The sequence below is a fragment of the Phycodurus eques genome, chromosome 22 (assembly GCF_024500275.1).
Source record: "Phycodurus eques isolate BA_2022a chromosome 22, UOR_Pequ_1.1, whole genome shotgun sequence".
Lineage (NCBI taxonomy): Eukaryota > Metazoa > Chordata > Actinopteri > Syngnathiformes > Syngnathidae > Phycodurus > Phycodurus eques.
The window spans coordinates 3,419,437-3,447,198 of record NC_084546.1 but is presented as its reverse complement, the minus strand read 5'-3'; the positions used below and the strand labels follow the sequence as shown (position 1 = coordinate 3,447,198).

The window sequence follows — 27,762 nt, the reverse complement described above, 5'->3', positions numbered from 1 at the left end:
CCACGCCAGGATTAGAGGGTTTCCGCCAGTGTCTGCTCATAGAGAAAAAGACAGAAGACCGAAAACAAATTATACGGAATATAAGACAGCCTTCACTTGACACATTTTGGCACTTCATCTCATTCCCAAGTGTCCGGCATCTAATTGCTAAAACATCACCTGGGGGGTGGATTAATCACCGCAGGGACTACCCTTCTGGACCTCCATACGGAGAGCCATGTGAGCTGCCCCCCATCTCACACTGCCCAACACTCTGAAGCTAAAGGGATCACACCTTGGATTCTTCCCCCTCCCTGGATCCTCCACTTTCCGGACTCGCCAAGAGGGAGTCTCCAGGCTCGGCGCTCTGCCCGCTGGAGCCGCTTGTCTTGGGGCGCCGTTAGGGCTGTGAGTGCCCCCCTGGTCCGGAGGCCAGCCGGCAGCACTCCAGCGCCATGGATTACCTGTTTGGCTTTGCGGTGCTGCTGTGCGGGGCGCTGTGGCCGGGAAGTGGACTCGAGCCCAAGCGCAATGTACCCAGGCTAAAGCTGTCATACAAGGGTAAGCCCATTTTGCTTTCACCCTCCAATCTCCTGGGTAATGTGGGACCTGGGCAGAGCGAGGCTCGTTTCGTCTCGTTTCCTTGTCAACGGGCACTCTGTCATGCTTTCTTTTCATCTATTTTTTGCTCATAAGGATTTTTTCTCTCCTCTAGTTTTGCATGGCTATTTAAGTCGCCGGTTGCCTCCAAAAGCATCTCCCATTAACTTCTCTGTGACTTTGCTTAGAATTTGCCATTCATGTTACAAATGCCCAGATTGGTTCCATATGCCCGAGGTAGATCGCTTGCCTGAAGTTAAATGTATATATTGGCCCCTGTCCCCACTGTGCAGCCTTGTTGAGTGCCCTGGACTGCCAGTAGAGCCTCTGTTTTAATGGCTTATGTCCCAAAATCTACCCTCAAAATAGGGCTGGTGATGGGGGGAGCTTCAGTTTTGACACAGAGCCTTTCTTTAAACTTGAAGCTATGTCTGAAATGTAACCAGAGTTTTGAATAAATATGTTGACAGGAGTTTTATTTTGAATGTTAAGTGGTGCGCATGTACATTTTTGGACGCACAAGGCAAACGTGTCATTCCCTCCCGCTGTGGTATTTTGAAGTGCGAGCGCCACTTCTTCCGAGCCTGTAGCCTCTTCCCTCCCGCTAAATCGGACTCTTTCTAATAGCAAACGTTTCCTCTTCGCTTGGAATAATAACATTGTCTGCATTCTTTCGGGAGGTTAGGAGGGAGGCTGATGTGGTTCTCGCCCGAAAATCCAAATCCAAATGATCCAAAGTGGCCGACATCGAGAGTGTGGTCTCTTTATTTTAGTCTCCCTCGTAAAACGTTCCCTTGGAAAATGTATGATCAATCGCCCTCAATTTGCAAGTGACAACAGGACTTTGTGGTGGATGGTTCCCTTGTGTGCTCTACTGCACAGACCAAATTGGTCCCTCGGATAATTTTACTCTTGTTTCGAAATATATTTAGAAATCTCGTGAACGGGGTAAATGTGATGTTTACCAGTCTAATTGATGTTCTATCTTTGGCTGACTTGTTTGCTGTAACTTATGTTTAGCGGCCTGCTCTATGACATGTTTCATCCTTCCGACGAAGCCCAGGTTGTAATTTTAGCGTGATATATTTCCCATTATCGCAGTTTGTGTCCACTCTTACCCTGCGCCTGGCCCCGATTCTCAGCCTTTTGGCGTGGACAGAGACGAGACGGCGACTTTTATAGAGTTGAAATAATCGCGGGCGGTGCAAAGTGGACGGTCGCCAAAGTTGAATTCTGTGCGGCTTGACTGGAAGAGAAGGACGACAGTAGCGGTGAGAAGTTTCGGACTGTATAGCTGTACATGAGGCATTACCTGGGTAACCGAAGCCTGGAAAGCTGACGAATGGATGGCTTCATGCGTGCATCTCGGAGGACACAAATAAATCTGCCAGGACTCACCTGATCCGAGTTAGACCTCCCCTGGGTGCCATAGCGGAGGCCGGCCTGCAGGCGTGATGGGAAAAATGTCATCCCTCCCTTGGCCATCTGTGTGAAGAGTGCTAGAATGGTTCCCTGACAGATACTCAAGAGAAATAGACTGTCATCCAGTATCTGTATTAAGTGCAGGAGTGATGAATAAGAGAGCACCACCTCTTTGTTTACATGCGATGGGACGCTGCACCCTTCCAGGGACTTGCTCGCGTATTTTTGTTTAGCAAGACGAAAATGTGTCCGGTCTTATAATTAGACACCTGGTTGCGTGTGCGTGTGTATCCGCCGACACATCTGTCGACTGATTGTGTGCGTCGCCACTCGCGTGGTGTCTCGGGCCCGCCAGGTCTCTCAAGGCGCTTTTGATGCCTGTCACGGGACTGGAGGGAGGGTTGCGGGCAAGAATTGGCAGCAAGACGGCCACAGACGGAAGGGAGGCTGGCCGTGGAGTGAGGTGTCACTCATCCCCTCTCCCAGGATAGTAATTAAGTCAAATAAACGACAAGGAAGAATCCTCTCGAGCGCAACGACCACACGGGTGCCGAGTGACGCCTCGCCGCGGTGGACAGAACAAGCGGGGCCTGTGATTTTGGGACTGTCAAATAAACAAGCCGGCACACGAAGCAGCTTCCTCAGAAGGGAGAGCCGGCCGACGACACCCTTCCAGTGAGAGTCGGGCGACGTCTCTGATTTTGCTCGAGCGGAAATGACACGGCGGCTAGCGGGCAATTGGCGACACAGAATGGCCCACAGATAAAATGAGCTCTCGCGGGACAGCTGGTGTGGCAAGTGCAGAGTGAATGATTTCCCAGAGGGGCCAGTTGGGACGTTGAGCAAAAAATGGCCTGGCTTCTCAGAGGGGATGATTGCGGGAGTTAATGATTTTCTCTCCTTGTGGATCAAGTACTTCTACTTCTGCTGACTAGTGCACAAGGGAAACGAAAGGAGAGAGCCGAATCCAAGCGGAGATGGTCTTGGGGATAGTAAACATAATGGTGGGCTTCCTGCTGTAATTAGTGACAGGTAGTGAGGACGGCGAGTGGAATGGAAAGGCGGTGAACCGACTGTAACAACATAAGTAACCTCGACGTGCTTATTCTTGTTCAGAAAAATGTGCAGCATGTGGAAGCAGCCTAGCGACAACAGAATTGATGCGCTCCTCGAACTGTGGGAACCTCACTCCATCCGCTAGCTCTGGAGGATGTACAGCGAACTTTTTAGGCTGGAAATCGTCTCGTTCGCTTCCTGTTTGGAAAGGTGGATCATTACTTTCTATCGGTGACTTCTCGTTGCGCTCGGCCGCTTCTACGAGCACAATGCTTTGCTCCCAGGGTTCCAAAGCACTCGTGCATTCCTCAACACAATGACCGCACAAGCCTCTCACACTGCGAGCTGCCAACGGGAGGAACACTGACCCCTATAGGTCAAGCAGTGCATCTGTGCGTGATAGACAAGCAAAGAGTTGACCCCCTTTTGATCCCAAGGCTAGAATGCTTTCAGAACCTGATCATTTCTGTCATCTTGGGTAATTATGGACTCCACCGCAAAGTAAAGAAGGCTGGGAATCTGGATCGGACTTCCAGCACTCCAAATAGACTCTCGGTGTGGAACCGCATTCGCTGCAGTCTGGACTCCATAATGAGCCGTTTTCTAGGATTGTGTCCTCGTCGGCCCCAAAAGAGTCTGGCGTACGTTTTGGGACGTCGGCTAATCGCCGAGCATCTTCCGTCTGTCTCGTCCGTACACCCTGCCCGTGCCGGATGCGGATAATTACAAGGTGTTCTCCGTACTCGCCCACTTGGGAGACGCCGGCCTCCGTCTCGCTCCTCTCGGCAAACCTCCTCTTCTGCACAAACCACAATACCGCCGACTTAAAGTACAATCTTTAAGCATGTTTTGGATTCTTTCGCCTTGATATGCTTGACTGTCATCTTGAGCGACCCTCAATTTTACACATTCCATGACACCAAACCCATGTTTTGCCGCAGCTTTTTAATTGTATTTTTATTTTATTTATTTATTTATTTATTTATTTTTACATGCCCATGTGCTCAGCCCAAATATATCACATGGTCGCCGTCTGATTCACTTGTGTATTTGGTCAGCATGCGCACACACCCTATGTGCCAGACATTCTACAATAATCTACTGGCAATGACTGCGAGAAGCAATGGGGAATCCAATGGAAGCGCGTCATTTGGAAAATGTCAAGTGTTTTATTTCGGTCTCGGGGAATGCCTCGTATATCTTAATTCACTCACGGTACCTAACCATTATTTGATGTCTGAAAATGAACATGATCCCGTGAGAATTTACTCGGGAATCAAGTTAATCCCAAAATGTCTCCTCGATATTATCGGCATTTCTATCCGTACAAAAATCCCACTGTTGGTTTGAGGGGAAAGGTAAAAGCATAGAATTCAAGTAACTTAAAAAAACCAAACAAAAAAAAAACCATCTTAACATATGCATATTAACAACAACTTGCATTCATTCACAATACTCAACATCATCCCATGAGAATTTAGTAGGAAATCATCCAAAAAATGTGAGGAATAAAAAAAAAAAACATTTAAGCCACAAAAATGGGGAAAATTCTATAATTTTATGAAAGGAAAACAGAAAATAAAACCTTTTGGGTAATCCTATAAGTATGTCAGTTATTTTGTACGTGTAAATGTTGTTAACGTGCCCTAGAAATAAAGATGAATTGAGTCAAATCTAATAAATTGATGTACAAAAATCCTACTGCTGGTAAACAAATAATCACAATGGCATAGTAATTGTATTTTCTTTATTAAGTCATTCAAAAAATGTTCAAGTGCGTTTCCTACTAATTACAATTGCTACCTTTCTGCGCTAATTCCTACTAAAGCCTACAGACGCGAGAACAACCCAATGAAAGGGTTAATGTGTTCAATAAATTAGCAGTCTGTATTCTGCTCCGCATGGCATCAACTGCAAATATGTCATTGAACTTCTGCATACGATATATATAAAAGTAGCATTCTGTCGTTGCCTGCAGTCTGGTGATGTTGTTGTGGTCCTTTGCAAACAAAGTTTGCTTAGAATGTTTGAATGACGGCGATTTGCAACGCGACCTCGCCGGCCACCGCGACGATATCCCGCGGAATGATACGCCCGACTACCGGAAGAAATGATCCACCTCGGTGCTGTCTTTGCATCTGCCGTGAGGGGCTTAGGTTACAGGCGAGGTGCCGATTTGCTGAACCGCGGGTATGAACGGGTGCTGCCACCTGCTAAGTCTCGTCAGTCACAGAGGAGAGGAGGGCGCACCGCTCGATCCCAGCAGAATCGGGTTGCAAATTAGTCGACGACGGACTGATGGACAACACGCGGACACATGGTTGATTGGAGGACAAATCTCGGACTCCTTTTTTTGTGGCGAATACTCGATTTTATCATCAAACTTTGATGCCTCGCTGTGCCCACGTTAGATGGCTTCGGCGAAAAAAAAAGAAAAATAAGAATTGCAATTTGGTGTCTTGGATCTCTGCTTCTGATTGGGACTCATTTGGGCGAATTGAGCCCCTAAAATGGCTGTTGCAAACCAAAATGGCTGACTTTCTGTACATATTCGGGCGTTGGTTGTTGAGACTTTTTCGTGCATCGTGCCATGATAGATGGGTCCACCAAATTTTGTCTCGCCCAGTGAAAGCGGCGTCAGGGGCTGATACACTTTTTGTAAGAAAGTACTCGCCCGGCAATTTGATTAGAAAGGCTGCTTTTTTACTTCCGGTTGAATTTCGCCCTTGGGCCTTGAGACTTTTGTGCGTCCTGTCCTGATAGATGAGTCCACCAAATTTCGTGTTGTTTAGTGCAACAAATATCAAGAGCAATTTTGTTTGTTTGTTTCCTTTTGACTTCTAACAAAGTGTGAGGCCTGCAGTTTGATCTGAAAGGCTTCTTTAAACCAAAAAACCTCTGTTGAATTTTGGGCGTAGGTCCTTGAGACTTTTTCGTGCATCCTGTCATGATGGCCACGTCCACCCCATTTTACGTCAATCCGCGAAACTGGTGTCGGGGGCAGGCAGATTTTTAGAATTTATGTTTGTTCCCCTCCAACTTTCGAGCTCTGCTTTTAACAGTCTCTCTTGAGTTTCTCCAGGCTGAATTAATTAGCGGCTGTTGCTATTTTGTCTCACCGGGCGCCCTCCGCCATTGTGTTTGCCGTCCACACTTTGCCCCGGCGCTCTCCGCAGCCTCGCCTCATTAGTCTGGAAGAAAATGTCAGCGGCGACACAGAGCAGACACACGTGACCGCGCGTATGTAACCGCAGCGTCCGCCTTCGATTCATCTGCGGAGCAGCTCCACGCCGCGCCGGCATTTGCATACAGACCCCATCTGTGTGTGTGTGTGTGTGTGTGTGTGTGTGTTAAATGAGAAGCAGAGAGCGTCGCATGAACATTGAGCGGTGTGCACGTATGGGCTCATTGCGGCGGGCGCCATCGGGCCTCCAGCCTGTCTGTGGTCAACGCGCTCGCTGTGGTCCCGCCGCGCAGTGACAGGAGGAGCCGCACTAATCAAATGCTTCCATAGTCAACCGCTATTTAGAACATGTGTGCGTGCGTGCGTTTTTCAGCTGCTCTCGTGTTAAATTGTCTCTCGTTTTGCCTCATTCGTCCATATTTGGCATAAACTAATGCTCGGTACCGTGTAATACAGGATAAACCCGGCGGAAAACATTTTGCTGCTTCCTCGATACACAGCATTGGGTCCACGGTGGTGTTCCTTATGTTTTGGCCATCCCATTCATGGTTATGAGAGTGGACTAAATATTAGGGACACCTCTCAACACATATTAAAAGAAATGTTCAAGAAATGCCCCAGAATTAAATATATATATATATATATATATATATATATATATATATATATATATATATATTCTAAATTTAAATATTGAATTAAGAATAAAATTTAACTCGGTTATAATACAGTGGGAGAAAAATGTTAATAATAAAGTGAATGATCACATTCAGGTAAAATAAAAGTAACGCGGTGATAAATACAATTTAAAGTAATATAGTGAAAACTAACAAGTAAAATAAATACAGAATAAACAAGTATTCAAAAAAAAAAATATTCAAAGTAACACAGTGATTAATAAAACTGTGAAAAAGAAAATAGTATTACGAAAGTATTATTAAAAGAACTGTACAAGTAGTCAAGTGAGATAAAAAATGTAAACAGTAAAGGGGAAAATATGTAAGTCATAAAAATAAAATAAAAAATAGATGGAAAATAAAAGATAATTTTAAAGAGAGAAAAGAAACAATGCAGTGAAAAATGTAAAAGGAAAATAAAAAGTACTACAGTGAAAAAGCAAATGTGAAATAATACGGTGACGAAAGATGACGTAAAAAGTTTTATCCTGACCAAAATTATTATTTGCATCAAACAAATTCATTTGATCATGACCAAAAGATCAACATCACTTCCTTGGTGTGGGTGTGAGAGAAAATTCATTTACTGTGTGTTAAAAAATGTATTTACACCTTGTTAAACACTGCATTGTAACCAATACGTTGCAAATGCACACATTTCTGACTGCGTGTGTGCAAACTCACGTGATCCACGCGACGCCAAGGGCCGAATGTTTCACTTGACGCGTCTCGTCCTTTTGCTGCGCTCTTCGCTCGAGCGCGCCCGTCGAGCCTCGCTGACGTCGGACACGCACTCGAGCTGCTCCCGAAGCTCACCTCGGAAAGTCCGATGCGCCAGACGTACGGGGACGAGAGTCGCGCGCGGGCCGTCGTCTTCGTACCCGGCGCCCGGTTGTGTTGTTCCCAGCGTCGCCACGGCAACCGGCCCACACCTGCTACTGTGCTCTCGCCGGGAAGGAGCGAGGAGAACTTTGTGTGGATATCCTTGAGCTTAGGATAATATTTGAACACATTGCGGAGCGCCGGGCACATTTTCCATACCTCTTTCTTTCTTTATTTTCTTTAATTTTATGCTTTTCCCGCCTCCCCGCACCTGCGTTTTGAGGCCGGAGCCTCGGCGAACACACAGCGAGAAGAAAAGGAAAGAGAGGCCGGCGTTCCTTCCGAAGCGGACGTTCGAAGACGCCAAACAAAACGCACGAGATGGGCACGTCTTTGCTTTTCTAAAGGTCGAATCGCGCTTGGAGGACGTCAACTCCCTTTTTTCCGTCCTCATCAGGACACTCCCTTCACTTGATGGAATCCTACTGCGTTTTGTCAAGTATATACTGTCCGCAATGAGGCCAAAACAAAAAATGCAAAACATATTGTGCAATAAAGTTGCCATTTCAAAATATGTAAAGAAAATGAGTACGGACGAAAACGTTATTTTATTTTAGTCCAATTGAGAAAAGGAAAAGAGTCAAATGAGAACATAGAGCCTGAAAAACGAGCAGAAAAAGTTCTTACAGAGAGAGAAAATATATTGAATATTAAGTCGCATGTAAAGTCTGAATATTATGAGTTACACTCAAGTCCTAATTTCAAGGCAAAAAAAAAATATTCTGAATGCAGTACTGGCATTTTGAAAATATCACAATGCAGCTGCAATTTCCAAAAATGGGGGGAAAAAGTCATGTACACACACATGCAGTGTGTACATTGTGCAGTGTGTGTGAGCATACGTGAGGTGATGCTTTCAACGTTGACGTGACGGTGTTGCATTAACCATCTGTTGAATCGCACTCCGCCATTCCGCGCACGCACGCACGCACGCGACACCCGCCGCTTCGCCGTCATTAGCGGGCGGCGTGCAGGCGTCGACGCCTGTTTGACAAATGGAGGGACCTCCGCGCAAAATGTCAATTCATTGTTTCCTCTTCAGCAAGGTGTGTGTGTGTGTGTGTGTGTGTGTGTGTGTGTGTGTGTGTGTGTGTGTGTGTGTGTGTGTGTGTGTGTGCGCGCGCGCATGTGTTTTGAGAATACAACAATGGAACAATAACGCTGTGGTTCACAATGAATGTCAACCATGTGTGTGGTTTGCTGCAGCTTTTGTTTTTTTTTTTGTTTGTTTTTTGCAACACACTACAGTACGTCCGTCATAATATCTCAGTCAGATGGCAAATATAGGTGACGTGTCCGTGTTTAGGTCGGAGGTCGCCCCACTTCCCTCCGACGCGCGCGCGCAAACAGGTGCGCGCGCACACGCGAGATCCCAGCCGTGATAAAGCGCTTCGGTGTTTTTTTTTTTGTGTGTTTCTGTCGTCGTGCGTTGTAGTTTTCAGTGTATCCGACTGAGAGTGGGTTTTCCTATTTTGACTGCCTCAAACCGCAATAAGAAGACAATCACAAATTGCAGCGCTACTGTATAGCGTAACATTGTTAGCGATAGCATGGAAATCTCTTAGGATGGAAGTGACGTTCTGCTGATTTGTGCTGATCGATGCGCATTTAAACAGACGGAACTGCTGCTTTAGCATGTTAGCACAAATGACAATAGTGTGCCAAAGTGGGGCTGTAAGAATAAAATGCACGCGGCTACACGCAGGTGTGCGAGGTTGTCCACATAGTTCTTAACGTGACCGCCATTTTACAGCAAAGCATCTTCCTGTTCACATTCTTTTGACCAATCGAATAGAATGTAAAGAATTAAACAGTGCATCATGATCGGTCAATGGGCATCGTGCTGCTACCTCTGTCATGTGCGCCTTGGCCACCAGAGGGCAGTATAATAGAGACACGTGTGTACGCAAAGAGAAAAATGCTCAGTAAGCTGCAGTAATATGAAGTAATAAAAAAACATTTGTGCTCGCATGTCTTTTTTTGTTGTTGTTGTAATTATTAATCACAAAATCTGGACTCAAATGTTCTCGTTTATTGGGTGGTGATAACATGTGCCACTCCCACTTCCTGCCGCATCTTTCCCAGCGTGAAACCCAAGACGACCTCTTGGGTTTCTGTTGACTGGAAACGGCATTTTCTTACACTCCTCTCTCCGACTCATTTCCTGCGTGCGTGTGCGTCATTGACCACGGCGTCCTTCAGCTGAGTGTCGGTGTGCACGGAATGTCCATTGTGGGAGCAAAAGCCGCAAACACACACACACACACACACACGCGAGCCCACACGCATACGCTTAAGCCATCTGCGGGCGAGTACAAAGCCTCACACACACACACACACACACGCGAGCTGCGAGCACCTTTCCGGGGTGATGCGCCTCCTCCATCTTCCCCCACGGTCGTCTTCTCGGTCGTTTGGTGTAATGTGGCCGCAGATGTCGGAGCGAGTGGGCGCAGATGGCTCCGACAGCGGCCCGACGATCACGTGGCCGTCGGCCGGATAAAACCGCGTGTGGAAATACGTGTGTGTGTGTGTGTGCGTGTGTGTTCTCCCATACGTGACGCAGAGCGTGATGGATGATGTTTCGCCGCAGAATGAAACGCACGTGCAAGTGAGGCGCGACCACGCCATTTGATTTATTCCGCCAGGCTCAAGTTTTGGATTTTTACATTTCACAGCACACCAGATGTCGTTACCACCCAGACAACTTGCAAAGAGTAACAAAAGAAAGATCCGACCGGGCTTAATTTTGGGCACTTGCAGATCCGCCTATTTGTGGGTTTTACAATTCATTTTCTAATTAAAAAATAAATTAAAAAAATGCTTTCCTTTCTCTTTTTTTGGGTGGGGTTTGTTTCCCCCAATGCAATTATAATGGGCAACAATTACCGCTCTCCGCAGAGTTTCACTGTTTGCTGTGTCGCTATCCCCTGCAAACAGTGGGGTGTCCACTGCATTATGATGATCACGATCTGTTAAAAACATGTCAATCATAATTTGTATATATTTATCTATTTTGCTCTTTATCCACAATACAAAGACATTCCACACGTTTCTTAGTGACGTCCTGTGAAAAACATGTACAGTAACCCGCGATTTGTATTCATTTGTTCATTTTTATCATTCAAAAAAAAAAAAAAACATTTTTTTTTTTACTTTTTTAATCGAAGTAAAAAAAACCAAGTGATTTTTCTGTTTTGTGTGTGTGTGTGTTTAAAAAACATGGAAATGCATGTATTAAGTCAACAAAATTAAGCAAAAGTTTTAAAACTCAGTCTGAAATAATACAATCTATATATCATTTATTCTAGAACATGTACAAGTTGATAGCAATACACAATGCCACAAACTCCCAAGTATTATTATCCCGGTTGAAGTTAGTGCCGTATTTGGAGGAGCGCTTTCTGAAGGTATGAGCATACACGCGTGACACGAATGGACAGAATGAGCTATGGCGTCGATTAAAAAGTGCTGGCGCTTCATTTGCGATCGCTACCGTTTGCATCCAACGCATCCATCCCTCGTGTGCGAAGGGCTCTTTTGCGCATGAAATCCTCTGCGCGCCCCGGCCAGCCTCGCCGTTTTAAATGTTAATCGGATGCTATGTCATAAGGTCGTGTCACACCGGGCTGCCGAGCGCGTGTGTGCGCGCGCAATCACGCTGCTTTGTCTTCATTTACGTCATACTGTTTATATACACACACACACATACAAGGATTGTTGATGAATTATTCAACCAATCACACAGATGAACACACGGAACCCTGATTGGGACGTGCTGTGATGTTCACGCCGGATGTTGCACGCATACCTGTCAGCTGTGCGTGTGCGTGCGTGCGCGTGTAATAAAACATGACACACAACAGGACCACTCGTGATTGACGGCTAATATTTACGTCGTTCCCCCCCCCCCCCCCCACCCCACCTCCTTCGGGGCAAGAAAAGCGGCATGTAAAATGTCCGCCCGCTTCCGTGTTGTTTCCAGAGATGTTGGAGTCCAGCAACCTGGCGAGCTTCTCGGGGCTGGCCGACAGCTCCGGCTACGACACCTTCCTGCTGGACGAGGAGCGAGGCAGGCTGCTGGTCGGGCGCCGAGGACCACATCTTCTCCTTCGACCTGGTCAACATCAACAGAGACCACAAACAGGTACCCGAGGCGCTGCGTGTGCCACCGAGGGGCTTCAAGGTCTATTCCTCTTCCGCCATAATTCTATGAGCCCACCTGCTCGAAGTTAACAGTCTTTTTATCTTATTTAAGCCACTGGAGCAGATGTGACCGCTTTTTTGGGGGGTTTTTTTTTGGGTTTTGCCTGCAGGCTGCACACTGATGAACAGAGGAACGAAAAGAGCATACTTTTCCACTCCCGTTCTAGTTGTCGTCAGTGCGGCATTACAATTTACAAGCGGCGATTAGGCCGGTCCAGACATTTGCAATGCGGATTCCCAACTCAGCTGATGGCCAGGATACGAGGCCTGAAAATAGACTGCAAGAATGTTTTCTTCACGGCGTGTTAACAACACAGGCCCCATAAATGCCGGGACGTGCCAAAGGCACAAATGTATCAAAGGCCAGACTCACGGATAAACATGGAGACGGTCACAGCTCCTCAAGAAAGCCGCAGCAAGATTACTTGTTCTTCACAGAGGATAAATAATATATGCCTATGAGTACTGTATTGTCGTGTTTGCGGTTGATATTTTGATACCACTATTCCATACAACTCTGCCTTTATTTGAATTGAATCAGTAATTTAGTTCTCGCGGCATTCACCCCACGGACGCAAACGGAGACGCTACGCTGACATGCTGCGCCGCGTGCTAACTATCGCCCGTTTCCGTCAGTAAATAAGGAGGCCGCTAACGACTCGCTCACGGCCTGTTTATAATCTGTCTGTTTATAATTCATGTGCGCACATATGGATTTGCCAAGCGGACCATTTGAATGCATTATTCATACTTTAGTGTATTGTCTGTTCCGAGGCGCTCGCTCGCCCGCCCGCCCGACTCTTCTCACGTCAGACGACAGCAAAGTGCATCCATATGTTACGCTACGGTAAAGGAGCGTTCATTAGAACCGTACGTCCTGTGCGCACACAGACGGCGTGCGTTCAGAGAGACTGCTGAGGTCAGACAGAAAAGAAACCCAGCTCAGATTGAACTCCCAAATTTTGCTTGAATTATACAAAGGTGACTCACGGCGTTCCTGTTTCATGAAACATTCAAACGCTCCCTCCTTCCTTCCTTCCCTCCCTGTCTTGTCTCTCTCTCTCTCTCTCTCTCTCTCTCTCCTCCTTTTTTTTTTTTTCCCTCCACTTTGGGCACCGAGTGACTTGGTGCACTTTGTCATTCGCTCAGATCACGTGGCCCGCCACCCCCTCCAAGCGGGACGAGTGCAAGTGGGCAGGGAAAGACCTCGGGGTAAGTTGTCTTTTTGCTTTTTTTTTTTTTTTTTTTTCTCTCAACCCCCCCCCCCCCCCCCCACAATGATACGTCTGCTCCACTGGACACAACATTAGGTACACATGCACACCATAATTACATCTCTTACAAGAGCTGCAACAAAATGACACCTTTCCAAAGAAGAAGTCGGTCATGTTCGTAATTGTGGTGGTTTTCCAAATGACACCCAAAAACAATAAACGCTTTCTCGCGATGCAATTATGCATTAACTGTAGTCCAGACAATTCATATTAGATTGTGCAGGTGTACCAATAAAGTGTCCCGTGAGTATGTTTTAAAAAAAATAAAATAAAATAAAAATTAAAAAGTATGTCGTATGTGCTGTGGGTAATTATTTTTATTTTAATTGGGAAAATAAAACATATTTTTTTGGGGGGGGGGGGGGGGGGGAGCAGGAGACAAATAACGATGTTTTTTTAAACATTTTATTTTATTGATATTGCGACCGCAAGTTAAAAAGGACTTGGGCAGTTTTGCTCTTAGTTTAACGATATGTTTTTTCACGTTTATTATGTGTATGCATTAACCAAACGCTGGTCAAAGAATTTATTTATAGTCAGAGTCATGAAAGCATTTTTTTGGGGTGTTTAATCTCGAAGTAATTACATACGTCTTCCCCGTGTATTGTGCATGCACGTATAATTCCCACAAGTGAATATTTAAAAGTACCACAGCAAAGCAGATGTTGTTTGTCAGTATTTAAATGACAAGAGGACGTTGCACACATTCACTCCCACTGAGCTGATTTATTGCTTTTGTTTGAGAGTATTTATACATGTATGCATGTTTCACGTGGGAGTGTGTTATTTCACTCGCAAGTTTGACCAACACATTTGCGGGCTTTGTTTGTGTCGTGTGTTTGGATATAGCTCCTCTTAATTTCACGCCTGGTTCGCGCGTCATCCGCCGTTTCTTTGTGCTTCAAAAGCTCGTGTCGGAGGGGGGGGGGGGGGCGGCACCTTTGCGGCCCCTGCGCCGTCGAGGCGTTTGCGTGCCGCGGCGGCGAAATGTTTACCCTTGAGAGGCAGCCAGCGGGAGCAGATGGAGCGGAACGCACCAGGCCTCCGTCGGGACAGTCCTCCCGACGTTCACGCTTTTCCAAAAACAATCCTCCACCGGCGCAAATTTACAGCAGCCTGCGGTTCGCACGGAACAGCTGCGGAAAATTGAGTCGGCTCATCCCAATATATACAAAATGATTTCCTTTAATGGGACGCTTTCGTATACAGTTGGATTTGAAATTCTCAATGGAAACTTTCATCATTGTTTAACTTCTAAATTGTGTACAGATCATGTTTTGAGTCACGTTTTAGCCTAGTTGAGTGGAAAATAAGTTAAAAATGATTGCATAAAAACAAACTTTGATGCGAGTGCATTCAAGTTTTTGCCATTTTCCTCTTAGCTTATCTCTGATACACTTGTGGAAAAAAAAAAGCAAAATGACTTTTTATTTATGACATAAAAATACGGGTGCCAAGTTGTCGTCTGGCCTTGTGTTGTCCATTTTGTTCATTTTTTGACAAATGTCCCAAACATATTTTATTTTATTTTGTTTTATTTCCTTCAGTTTTTTTTCTTTTCTTTTTTTATTTCAATTACAATTCAAGTTATTTCATTAAAAATTAAGTGTATGAATTCTTCCTATTTATATACTAATTTCAATTTGTGATTTCATTTGGTTCCGTATTTTATTAAAAAGAAAAATAGGGGAGTTTGCGAATGCCGAACTGCAAATATGTGGGCGTCCAGTGTAATTACAAGCAACTGGTTGAATTCCATTTTTTCCCCGTTTGAATTTACTTTTTTAAAAAATGTTTGAAGGCAAACTCCCATTTGAATATGTTTTCATGAATAGTTTTAGTATAAATGTCTGTGTCCGCATTCACGTTCAGGGTCCGTCTGCAGCTCCGTCTCAAAGATGATCAACTTTCCTCCAAATTGACTCATTTACGGCGTCCGCCGACGGCACCGCTGCCTCCCACATCGCTAATAAGTTCCACCCGAAGACAGCCGTGTCAAATTTTAAGAGGGGTCGACCGGGGGAGGTTTGATGTCTCAACGACGGCGCGAGAATGATGTCGAGCGCAGTCGGAAGCACACAGGGTAAAGTCATTAAGTGGCAGCGTATAGACTGCAGGTATATGCGGGGATGAGGTCAGCCCCAATTCATCAAGTGAGAACTCGGCAACGGCCGAACGTTTAGCGCGCTAGTCGGTCGTAAAAATGCCAAGAAGGTCTTATCTCGCCGTGGAACAAAAGTTTGTGTTATTTCATTTGCTTTCATTCCTCCATCTGTACTTTGACGTGTGGCTCGTCCCCATTGAGCGTTGTAGCAAACATGACGAGAGAACCGGCCATACGAATACAGTTTCCAAGAATTTGTGTCATGTGCAAAGATAAACGACCGTTGTTGAACTGTGGCGAGCACCCTGTTAGCGTTGTAACTAAAAGGAAAACAATCAAAAGTCGCCTCGTTCTGTCCAAGGCTTAAAAGTTGCTGTTCAAAGCATTTTTGCAAGAATCGGTGCTGTATATAAAGATAAACCGTTATTAAAAAAAAACAAAAACAGGGAATGCTAGCCGAGTTCTGTCCAACACGAACATAAAACGATTGTGGTCCAAGGTGTTCGGTCTCCACACGTTGCCCCCGATTGGCTTTCCCGGAGTTGAAACAGACGGGCCTGTGGTCCGATTGTTACCATCGGGGAGACTGTTGCTCGCGTTCACGCGACGCTAAGGGGGCCGTCTCTCCGAATTTAAATGACAGACGTTGTGCTTTCATGAACGAGGGCAAATGAGTACAACTTCAATGTCTTCAACACGTGCCCAAATCGACTCCATTCATAAACGGCATTCGTTAAACGACATGACCGCCGATTAGCATGACGCTAAACGGCCTCGCGCTGTTGGAAATGTCTCCGTGCGCCTTTGCGCCAAGCCAAGTAGCCCCAGCTAACTTCCAACACGTGGAACGTTCCTGACCTGAGGTGGATTTGCCGAAAAGGGAGCGGTATTATTTTGGAAAGTCCCCCCGTTTTGAATGGAATCCCACCTGAGTGTGTTCCAGGCCTCCCGCTGTCTCCATTTTGTAATACCACGTTTGTCTCAATTAGCCCGCATATAGTTTTCATAGGGGATCCCATTTTACGACTTACGCATGTGAATGTTTGCCTTTTCCAGAAAGAGTGTTCAAACTTCATCCGCGTGCTCCAACCCTACAACCAGACCCACCTGTTTGTCTGCGGCACCGGAGCCTTCCATCCCATCTGCGCTTACCTGGAAATGGGCAAGAAAGCCGAGGTAATGCGTTAGAATGCAATAGAACAGACTACGCACGCTGCACAAGCTGCGGTGTGTGCAACGGTAACTATCAGCAGGTTGTTTAGGGACCTTTTGATCCTTCCCGCCAACAGGACAACATCTTCCGACTCGCCTCAGATTTTGAGAACGGTCGCGGGAAAAGCCCCTACGACCCCAAGATGCTCTCGGTGTCGCTCCTGATCGGTGAGTCGGGTTTTGGGGACGTGAATATCGCAAAACCGCGACGTTCCGAATGACATCTCTTTTTTCCTCGCCAGACGGGGAGCTCTATTCGGGCACGTCGGCCGACTTCATGGGACGGGACTTTGCCATTTTCCGAACGCTGGGGGCTCACCATCCCATCAGGACGGAGCAGCACGACTCCAGGTGGCTCAACGGTGAGCAAACTGGAAATCGAATCCGGCATCAGAAGGCTTATTGGGCGCTATCGCTCAGCATCACGTAATAGAACCTTTCCCTCGAGCCGCGCCTCCCCCCTCCCCCCTCCTCATCCTTTTGCTTTCCCACACTGCTAATCCACTCTCAGCTGTTTTCCTGTTGTGGAGTCAAATTCCACTTCTTCTTCACCGCCTTCGACCATCATACGTGCCAGAAGCCTCCGCACCGCTGATGACATATTGTCTTGACGTTAATCCCTCATCCATCTTTCACCTTGTAATGGTGGGGATTACGAAAATCGGGGATATTCTATTTGGCATTTCTCAACGAGGGGTTCGCATGTCACAAGGGGGAACGTATCGGTCCAACCACAGGTGCTGAAAGTGGGAGAAAATAGGGATATGGATCATCAAACAGGTCCGATTTATGCCTTTATGGACCTTGCCCTGTGCACCCGGGAAACATAGCTTTCCCACAAACTCAGAAGCACACAACAACAAATTTCCCTCTCTGCAGGCTTGGGCCTTCAGTTTGTAATCACCCGCAACGAACTGTGCGACCTGCGTCTGTAATTTATGCAAGTGTGGCTTTAATGGCGCGTATTCGCGACGGGGGCGTGTGAGGTGTTGATTCACCGCAGAGGTCTCGCACCTGCCTCCAACGTGGGCTTATAAATCCCCGTCCCACTTTAAGGGGTCCGGCGCTGTCCCGCCTGCCTTTTTTCACAGCTCGTCTGAATCCCTGAGCGGCGTAACATGGCACCGCTTGTTTCACTGCGGCGTGCGACGCCTTTTTTTCCTCGCTGCTTACGAGCGGAAATCTCCCACCCTGGGCTTTGATTTCCTCCCGCTCTTAAAAGCTAAAGTACACGGTGCAATCGGAACCACGTGTCTCTGAGTGGATGCGGTTTGGATGCGCGGGTTCGCTGGGATTTGGCGGGCGGGATGTCATGCGGGATCACTTTCAGAGGTGTAAAATGGAGGTGAAATGTGTCCCTGCAACAGAGGTGTCTTTGTTTGACTCGTTTAATTGTCTTGAATGGCTCCTTTGTTCACTTTTTCCACGTTTAGACCCGAGGTTCGTCGGCGTTCACTTGGTCCCGGAGAGCGACAATCCCGAGGACGACAAGATCTTCCTGTTCTTCAAAGAGAACGCCATGGACGGCGAGCACACGGGCAAGGCCACCATCGCCCGGATCGGACAACTGTGTAAGGTAACAAAACCAAGCCACGACGGCGAGACTCTGCCCGTTGCTTAACCCTTATGATGAATGTACCCATAATACCCATGGCGATGAATGTACCCATAATAATTGTCGTTATCAAATTATCAACTGCGGATCTTTTCCAAATGTATCACTAGCCTGTCCGACATTAATAAACCAATGATTAGTGTTTCAGAGAAAGGGGAAAGTCTTTTTCATTTATGATTTACACTGCTCATTTTGAGATAAAAACATGTACTATCAAAAAATGTGGCGTCTCATTAAACTAAGACGTGGGAAAAAAGTAACAGCCATTATGATCTTGATACTCTTTCAGAGTTTCAAGATTCCCCCTTGAAACACCAGCAGGTGCACATTTCTTCGGTAACCTGTGGAAATGTGGTGGGAACGCATACAGTTCTTGGGACCGTTTCAAGCGCCTTCATAAAAACCGGAACCACTAAAAAATAACATATTTATGGCATGTACACCTGACCGGTTTCATGATTCCCAACAGTTTCCACGATGTGACACACATTGGTAAATGTAGAATCCATTTTAGTCGACACGGGTTCAACTTCATCAGAATCAGAATCATCTTTATTTGCCAAGTATGTCCAAAAGAAACACACAAGGAATTTGTCTCCGGTAATTGGAGCCGCTCTAGTACGACAACAGACAGTCGATTGACAGAGAACACTTTTCAGACATAAAAAGACATTGACAAAAACAGTCACTGAGCAATAAAGGTTGCTAGCTATTTGGTAATGCCGATACAATTTGTTATTTATTTATTTTTTGGACAATTGTGCAAAAAGATGCAGAGTCCACTCGCACTTAGAGCAGTTCGAAAGACTCATATTGCAATAGTCCGGTGCAATGACCATTGTGCAAAGGGCGCCGAGACTTCAAGGAGTGTATGCGGTTTAAAGTGACGAGTAGCAAGATAATCTGGGACGATGTCGATTGTGCAAATGGTGCAGATGCTACTCTGGCATGAGTGGCCAGTATTGGTCAACAACAGATATTCAAATAGTGCAGCGTGGCGAGACGACTACAGTGAGTGCACGAGTAATATATAATTGGCCCCACAGAAATGTGACAACGAACTCAAGACAAAAAAAAAATTGGCAGCATGTTGCAATGGAATTGGAGGTTAGGTGTTTAAGAAGTTGATTGCAAGAGGGAAGAAGCTGTTGGAATGTCTGCTAGTTCTAGTTTGCATTGATCGGTAGCACCTCGGGAAGGAGCTGGAAGAGCCGGTGGACGGTCGGAGAGGATTTTGCACGCTCTTGTCTTAGTTCTGGCAGCGTGCAAGTCCAGTAGGGGGGTACCGACAATCTGTGATTGTCCGTTGCAGTCGGAGTTTGTCCTTTTTTGTAGCAGCACCAAACCAGACTGTGATGGAAGAACGCAGGACCGATTCGATGACCGCTGTGTAGAACTGCCTCAGCAGCTCCCGTGGCAGGCCGCGCTTCCTCAGAAGCTGCAGGAAGTACATCCTCAGCTGGGCCTTTTTGAGGACGGAGTTGATGTCAATCGCCCACTTCAGGTCCTGAGAGACCCTAATTCCCAGAAACTTGAAGGTCTCGACGGTATTCACAAACTTGGTCGCAGCTGTACAAAAGAACACAAGTTTTAAATAGGTTTTTTTTGGTGTAATTTGCATCACATCAGTAAAGTTCATCCAATTTCAGGGTGAAAAAAATGACATTTTGGGTATTGCAGTCCAAATGGATCAAATAGTATGTCGATTCATCATCTGAGTCTTCGCTTACAGAACGACATGGGAGGCCACCGCAGCCTGGTCAACAAGTGGACCACCTTCCTCAAGGCCCGGCTCATGTGTTCCGTGCCGGGTGTCAACGGCATCGACACGCACTTCGATGAGCTGCGTGAGTTTCCCGCCCTCTTAAGGTTGACCAAAAAGGCTCTCAAAGATGTTGTTTACATATCCTTGTTTTTGCCTTTTTCAGAGGACGTTTTCCTGATGAGCTCCAAAGACCCCAAGAATCCGCTTATCTACGCCGTTTTCACCACGTCCAGGTACACCATAATCCAGATCTCCTCTTCTACGTGTCGTTTTACCACCAGGCGCTCGCCTTTGAGCCCCACCTCGAGACCTGGCTCCAGAGGGGGGCCCCGGTGACCCACGTCCGGGCAAAGGAAACCTCGATCCACACCCCAAAAATATCTGATTACGCTGTGATTTGAATACCTACACGTTAATTTTACTTCTTAGAACTTCTATTGTATATTTCAGACTGAGAGTCGCTCGTCCTGTGATACTTGTTTTTTTTGATGAGTTGCTAGGCGAATCGTAGCAGCTTGACATTTGTTTGACAAATGATTTCCTTCCAAAGGATTTTCCTGTTCCGTCTTTATTTCACATCCTTTTATTGTTATTTTAAGACCAATTCCCAGACGGTGCTCCTCACCCGTCCCGTAATCTGGATATCCTGGTTTACCTGCGCCCCGTTCCCGCCACCCCCCGCCCCGAAGCCCCATCAGATTACAACCATAATGGAGGATGTGCACACAGAAGTGAATGGCCCAGCTGGGTGCACTTATCGTGATGATAACTCATTTGCATATGGAGGAAACAAGGAGTCCAGTCCAAACACTTCACCATCAATCACCGCTAATGATACAATGGGTCTCCATGGAACGACAGAGGCTTTTATCAATTTTCTGACTTGTGTTTGAGTCGAGAGGTCAAGCCACACACGCGCGAGCGCACACAGACACACACACGCAGAAGCGCACGTTAAATTCAATTAAGAGGCATTGGGGAGTACGAGAGCCTTAATTGGTTTTCTAGGCGGCCAGTTTTCAGAGCTGAATAGAGCACAGCTTCTTTTAATATGGCTGCTAAATGGGGTGCCGCCATTGACAAATCAATGTTTGATTGACTCTGTGTGTGTGTGTGTGTGTCTGTAAGATGGAATTTCTGCACAAACAGATGTTCCTCTCAGGCAAAGACGCCACAGCGTCCTTTTCGTTAATTGAATTTCCTTTTAATCACCACCTCGGAGCGCTCGTCCATTCATCTTCCGCGCTTTGCCGACTCGACACGCGCCGGCTCGCATAATTAGTCCAACGCGTTTTTGAGACAAAAGAGCGGCACTGAAGGGTTTGCATTCCCGCCATCTGGCATAAAATTTGATGGCTGAATGGGTCGTGACTGTGCCACATCCACAGGAATAGCCCACTTTTGGAATATTCCGATTGCAAATATCGGTGCTTCTTGGATAACCTCGGACGGATCGTAAATCCGCAAGGAGTGCTTCCACTTTCTTTTCATAAGATTGACTGAGCTCACAAGTTTCTGGAGCAAGTGGAACCCACCGGAGTGACTTCCAGGGATGCTCTGGAAAGCAAAGTTCCGGGCCAGAATTCCAGTCCAAAAAAAATCATTCAATCTGGAAGCAATCAGAGACGTTCCGATCCCTCGCCGCTGTACTCACCCGCTCGTTTTGTCTTCTCTCCCCACCGCCCCGCAGCAACATCTTCAAAGGCTCGGCGGTGTGCATGTACAACATGGCCGACATCCGCAGGGTGTTCCTGGGCCCCTACGCCCACAGAGACGGACCCACGTACCAGTGGGTGCCCTTCCAGGGCAGGGTGCCCTACCCCCGACCCGGAACCGTGAGTGTCCTGTCAACTGGAATGTGAAGGGGAAAAAAACACACATTTTGGAGATGAAAAGACAATGGCAGAGCCTTGTATGTCATAGTACAATTTAAAAAATTCAATATCTTTTTGATGTTGAAATTGTTAAAATGGAACTCTGTTTAACTTTGAATGCACACTGATAATTATTCAGATTTCAGGAAAAACAACAATGTTAAATGTGATTAGCAGCAACAAAAGCATTAATGTGACTACTAAAACTCTCAAAACTTATCGAAAAATAGACGTTTTTGTTGGCATCTGGCCTGCACTCATCGTCTTCCTGCGTCTGCCCTCAGTGCCCGAGCAAGACGTTCGGGGGCTTCGACACTACCAAAGACCTCCCGGACGACGTGATCACATTCGCCCGGGGCCACCCGGCCATGTACAACCCGGTGCACCCCATCGGCGGGCGCCCCATCATGGTGCGCACCGACGTGGACTACCAGTTCTCCCAGCTGGTGGTGGACCGCGTGGAGGCCGAGGACGGCCAGTACGACGTCATGTTCATCGGCACGGGTACGACGTCCTCGTAGCTACCGCGTCTGAATGAAGAGTGATGATTAACCCAATGGGGATTACAGTATTTTATATTTTTATGATTATTTTTCTTGCAGATGTAGGCACTGTGCTCAAGGTGGTGACCATCCCCAGGGAGAGTTGGCATGACCTGGAGGAGGTGGTCTTGGAGGAAATGACCGTCTTCAGGGTATGATTGATAAATTACAATTTTGATGATGAAGCTGCGTAAATGCAATGATGCATCTGGTTTTGTTTCATTTCAGGAGCCGACCACCATCACGGCAATGGAGCTTTCAACCAAGCAGGTAAATTACACGAAAAGCTTAGATTGACGGAATTTCCTGTTGCATAGAAAAAAGCAAAAAAATAAATAAATCAGAATTTATTATGTACCTAGTTTGTGATATGGGTTCCTTTGGCTGAATTCGGTTGAATTACGACACTTGTTACTGGCCAAAAATGAAAGCTTTGAAGCAAAAGGCTGACTAGAAAATAAAATCCGCCCCCAACACCCGTGTGAAAGATCAACGTGAAATTGGGTGGACATGTCTGTAATAACAAGATGCATGGAAACATCTGCAGGACACACGCCCCAAATTAAAAAGGAAGTTGGCTATTTTGGTAAGAAGCAGCAGCTAATTCCATGAAAAAGGAGCCTGGAAAGTGAGAAAGGAATCACCCCCTGTCACCAGTTCCACCGATCAACACGAAATCAGGTGTCAAACATAAGACGCATGAAAAAGTCTCAAGGACCCATCCATCCATCCATTTTCTTCCGCTTATCCGAGGTCGGGTCGCGGGGGCAGTAGCTTTAGCAGGGAAGCCCAGACTTCCCTTTCCACAGCCACTTCCTCCAGCTCTTCCGAGGGGTTCCAGGCAAGCAGAGAGACGTAGTCTCTCCAGCGTATCCCGGGTCGTCCCCGGGGTCTCCTCCCGGTGGGACGTGCCCCGAACACCTCACCAGGGAGGCGTCCTGGAGTCATCCTAAACAGATGTCCGAGCCACCTCATCTGGGTCCTCTCAATGTGGAGGAGCAGCGGCTCTACTCTGAGCCCCTCCCGGATGACCTAGCTTCTCAACCCATCTCTAAGGGAGCGCCCGGACACCCTGGGGAGGAAATTCATTTCGGCCGCTTGCTCGACCCCAAGATATTTGAACTCCTCCACTTGGGGAAGGAGCTCATCCCCGACCTGGAGAGGGCACTCCACCCTTTTCCGACTGAGCACCATGGTCTCAGATTCGGAGGTGCTGATTCTCATCCCAGCCGCTTCACACTCGGCTGCGAAACGCTCCAGTGAGAGGTGGCGATCACGGCCTGATGAAGCCAACAGAACCACATCATCTGCAAAAAGCAAAGATGCAATACTTAGGCCACCAAACCGGACCCCCTCTACGCCTCGGTTGCGCCTAGAAATTCTGTCCATAAAAGTTATGAACAGAATCGGTGACAAAGGGCAGCCTTGGGGAAGTCCAACCCTTACCGGAAACGAGTCCGACTTACTGCCGGCAATGCGGACCAAACTCTGACACCGCTCTGTGGGGCTGTCCCAGCCCCGCAACATCCAGAGCCTTTAGGAACTCCAGGCGGATGTCATCCACCCTTGAGGCCTTGCCACCGAGGAGCTTTTTAACCACCTCGGTGACCTCAACCCCGGAGATAGCAGAGCCCGCCTCAGGTACCCCTGATTCTGCTTCCTCCTGGCAAGCTGTGTCGGTGGAATTGAGGTGGTTTTCGAAGTATTCTCCCCACCGACTCACAACGTCGAGGTCAGCAGCGCCGCATCTCCACTACACACAGTGTTGATGGTGCACTGCTTCCCCCTCCTGAGATGGTGGTGCAGAATTTCCTCGAAGCCATCCGGAAGCCTTTCTCCATGGCCTCACCGAACTCCTCCCATGCCCGAGTTTTTGCTTCAGTGACCACCAAAGTTGCATTCCGCTTGGCCAGCCGGTACCCATCAGGGGGGGCATTCCTCACCAATCACCCCCTTCCAGGTCTCACTGTCATTGCCCACGTGAGCATTGAACTCCCCTACCCTCTCGTGCACCGGGGTGAACCCCAACGTACAGGCGCCAAGTCGGGGGGCAATAAGTATACCCGCACCTGCTCGGCGCCTCTCGGTGTGGGCAACTCCAGAATGGAAGAGAGTCCAAACCCTCTCGAGAGGACTGGTACCAGAGCCCAAGCCGTGTGTGGAGGCGATCCCGGCTATATCTAGTCAGAACTTCTCGACCTCGCACGCCAGCTCGGGCTCCTTCCCTGTCGGAGAGGTGACATTCTACGTCCCGAGAGCCAGCTTCTGTAGCCGGGGATCGGATCGTCAAGGTCCCCGCCTTCGGCCACCGCCTAGCTCACACTGCACCCAACCCCATATGGCCCCTCCCACAAGTGGTGAGCCCATGGGAGATCTCAAGAACCCATGCGCGAAATTGAACAAGAAGACAGCTGTTTTGGTTGGAAGCAGCCATTTAGAGCCAATTTCACGGCTTTGACAAACTCCAATTCAGGAATTTGTCCAAATGAGCCACAATCTGAGTATTCCAAACATTTATATTTCAATAAGTACCAGAAATGTGATGAAAAATTCTTAATTCATCCATTCTAAACACTTAAACACGTATTTTTCTCCTCCTCCCCATAGCAACAGCTGTACCTGGGCTCGTCACTGGGCGTGTCACAGATGTCCCTGCACCGCTGCGAGGTTTACGGGAAGGCCTGCGCCGAGTGCTGCCTGGCCCGGGACCCGTACTGCGCCTGGGACGGCACAGAGTGCTCCAGATACTTCCCCACCGCCAAGAGGTACCAGACCGCCTCGCTTTTGACACCACACCTGGGAGTTATCAGTACAACAGGGGGGGAAAAAAAAAAAAAAAAAAAAATTTTTACAAATACAAAGCACGGCCAGAACATGACATGTCATTAGGTGTTGGGACATTGCGCAGGAACATCCCTACACGGCAAATTACAATGAGAAGCAGATGGGGCCAAGGAAGACACAAAGCGTGCAATTGCAGGGGTCCCACCCCTGCGGCCCCCCTCAAATGTTCTACTTTACATGGACCTTTTGGGCTCTGAAGTGCAATAATTATCTCTGTGGGGAGATGCAGTCGTACCCCTTTTTCTGAGCAGCTCTCTTTTATTTCCCTCACCTTTGGCTCACCCTGCCTTTCAATTTTTTTTACGAGCAACAGGAACAGTGCGGTAAAAGCTTGCCGATGACATTTCTCGCTATTGTCGTTAAAAAGAAAAAAAAAGAGACGACTTTCATGGAAGTGGCTCATCAGAGGCCACTGAAGGTTTACGGTCATTAAATTCAGCCCCCATTAAACACAAGCAGAGGAGGGACAAAAATGACACTTTCGTTGAGATCTTGCATTTGGTAACATTGTCCACTAGAGGCCAAATGGCAGCAGTGCAGGATTCAAGGCTGACATCGCTTTGTGTGTTCACAGGCGCACCAGACGGCAGGACATCAGGAATGGAGACCCGCTTTCGCAGTGCTCGGACCTTCAGCATCACGGTTTGTGTGGAAAACACACACACACTTTGGTGTTCCTCCTGGTCTAACGTTTGCGCTCCCTTCAGATGACGTCGACGGCCTGGGTGGAGGCGTGGAGGACCGCGCGGTCTACGGTGTTGAGAACAGCAGCATGTTCCTGGAGTGCAGCCCCAAGTCTCAGCGGGCGCTCGTCTACTGGCAGCTGCAAACGCCCGGCGGCGAACGCAAGCACGAGGTGCGCGCACGACACGGTCGATTACTTCCCGCCGTTTGTGTTCATTTCTAAATAGTCTCACTTCCTCAGGTCAAGATGGACGACCGGATTCTGCGTACGGACCAGGGCCTGTTGATCCGCAGTCTGTCGCAGTCCGACACGGGCGTGTACCACTGCCAGGCGGTGGAGCACGGCTTCATCCAGCCTCTGATGCGCCTCAGTTTGCAGGTCATCCCCACCCACAGGCTGGGCGACATCATCCCGGGGCCGCCCGGCTCCGGGGCGACCCCCGCGGGCAAGCAGCGCGTGTGGTACCGGGATTTCCTGTCCCTGCTAGATCACCCGGACCTCAACAGCGTGGAGGAGTTCTGCGACCGCGTTTGGAAGAAGGAGCGCAAGCCCAAGAAAGTGAAGGCGCCCGATGCCGACGGCCAGGCTAGCCCGCCGCCGCGGCCCAAAACTTTGGCTCTGAATGCGCAAAAGCTTCAGGCCGACCCACCGCAGGGCAAAGCTTGGCTCCAGCCCGGAGCCGAGGGGACTAACCAGAAAAGTCGACCCAACTTGGGCATGCTGAGCGTCCAGACGCCCAAGAACCAACCCAAACCACAGCAGAGCGGTCCGAAGGGGCAGGGCGCGGGCGCCCAGCACGCCGCCAAGTGGCGACGTGTGCAGGACAACAAGAAGGGACGCAACAGGAGAACCCACGAGCTGCAAAGACCCCCGAGGAGCATTTGAGAAGGGTGGGACACACACACACACACACACACACCAAAAGAAGCACAAAGACGAGCACATACACAAGCACGCACACACACACACACACATTCTGTAGATCGTGTCACCAGTGTAGGATTCAGTGACCTCTTCATATACACGCGCACACACCCATCAAGAAATGCACACATGAGCTGTGAATATTAGCAGCGGGAAAGCTAAGTGTAAAAACCTGTGAGGACGTGGCCGGTCGCCATGGATACGGCCCGACGGACACTTGCGCCTCCTTGTACATACATAAGCTAGTCCACACAAAAAGCGGGATTCAAGACGGGAAGACGGCGGACGATTCCGTAAGCGACAAAGAAGCACATTCTCCGCAGGACTCGAGCATGTGATCTCCACGGAATGAAACGAACTTTGTTTTGCTTGAAAGGAGCAAAGAACTTTCCACGTCGCCATTAAAGCATCACATGCGGTGGCAAGCATCGTGCATGTTGTTGTCCATCCATGTGTTAAATAAGCTGCTCAGTTTGGAAGCTTTGTTTTTGTTTTTACAGCCTACCTGAAACAATTTCTTTTTCTATAAGCCACACAACATGGCTGTAGCGATGTCATCGCTCCCTCTGTGTAACTTATTACATCTGCAACACACACACACACACACACATTGTTTAGTGTACATATATACGACAACCTTCTCTCTGTGTGTATATACAGTACAGGAAACACCATGTGATCTTTATTTATTGCTCGTTTTGTGAAAGGGTTGCATTTATTTTTTTATATTATGCTATGTGGGGGGGGGGGGGGGGGGCTCGTCGGTATGTTGGCGAAAATTAATAAAATCTTTGCACCAACTGGCTGGAATTATGTCATGGAATAATTTTCAGAGCAGATAGAAATACAGAATCTATAAGTAGCTATAAGGCCTAGCGACAATAAACAAATGTTTGTTTTATTTTCAGTACTTTAGT

The 27,762-nt window shown here is 47.7% G+C and overlaps 1 protein-coding gene across 1 annotated transcript; it reads left to right on the top strand.

Moving 5' to 3' along the window:
• On the top strand, positions 1-27,596 carry sema3aa (sema domain, immunoglobulin domain (Ig), short basic domain, secreted, (semaphorin) 3Aa). The gene is given in 18 exon segments (XM_061667337.1): positions 1-540; positions 11,786-11,886; positions 11,888-11,947; positions 13,156-13,218; positions 16,441-16,560; positions 16,674-16,764; positions 16,839-16,958; positions 18,030-18,172; positions 19,944-20,058; positions 20,140-20,209; positions 21,667-21,811; positions 22,135-22,354; positions 22,453-22,544; positions 22,621-22,662; positions 25,000-25,157; positions 25,811-25,878; positions 25,944-26,092; positions 26,162-27,596. Coding segments are annotated over 18 exon segments (2,508 nt in total). The 5' UTR covers positions 1-434; the 3' UTR covers positions 26,807-27,596.
• The last annotated feature ends 166 nt before the right edge of the window (positions 27,597-27,762 follow it).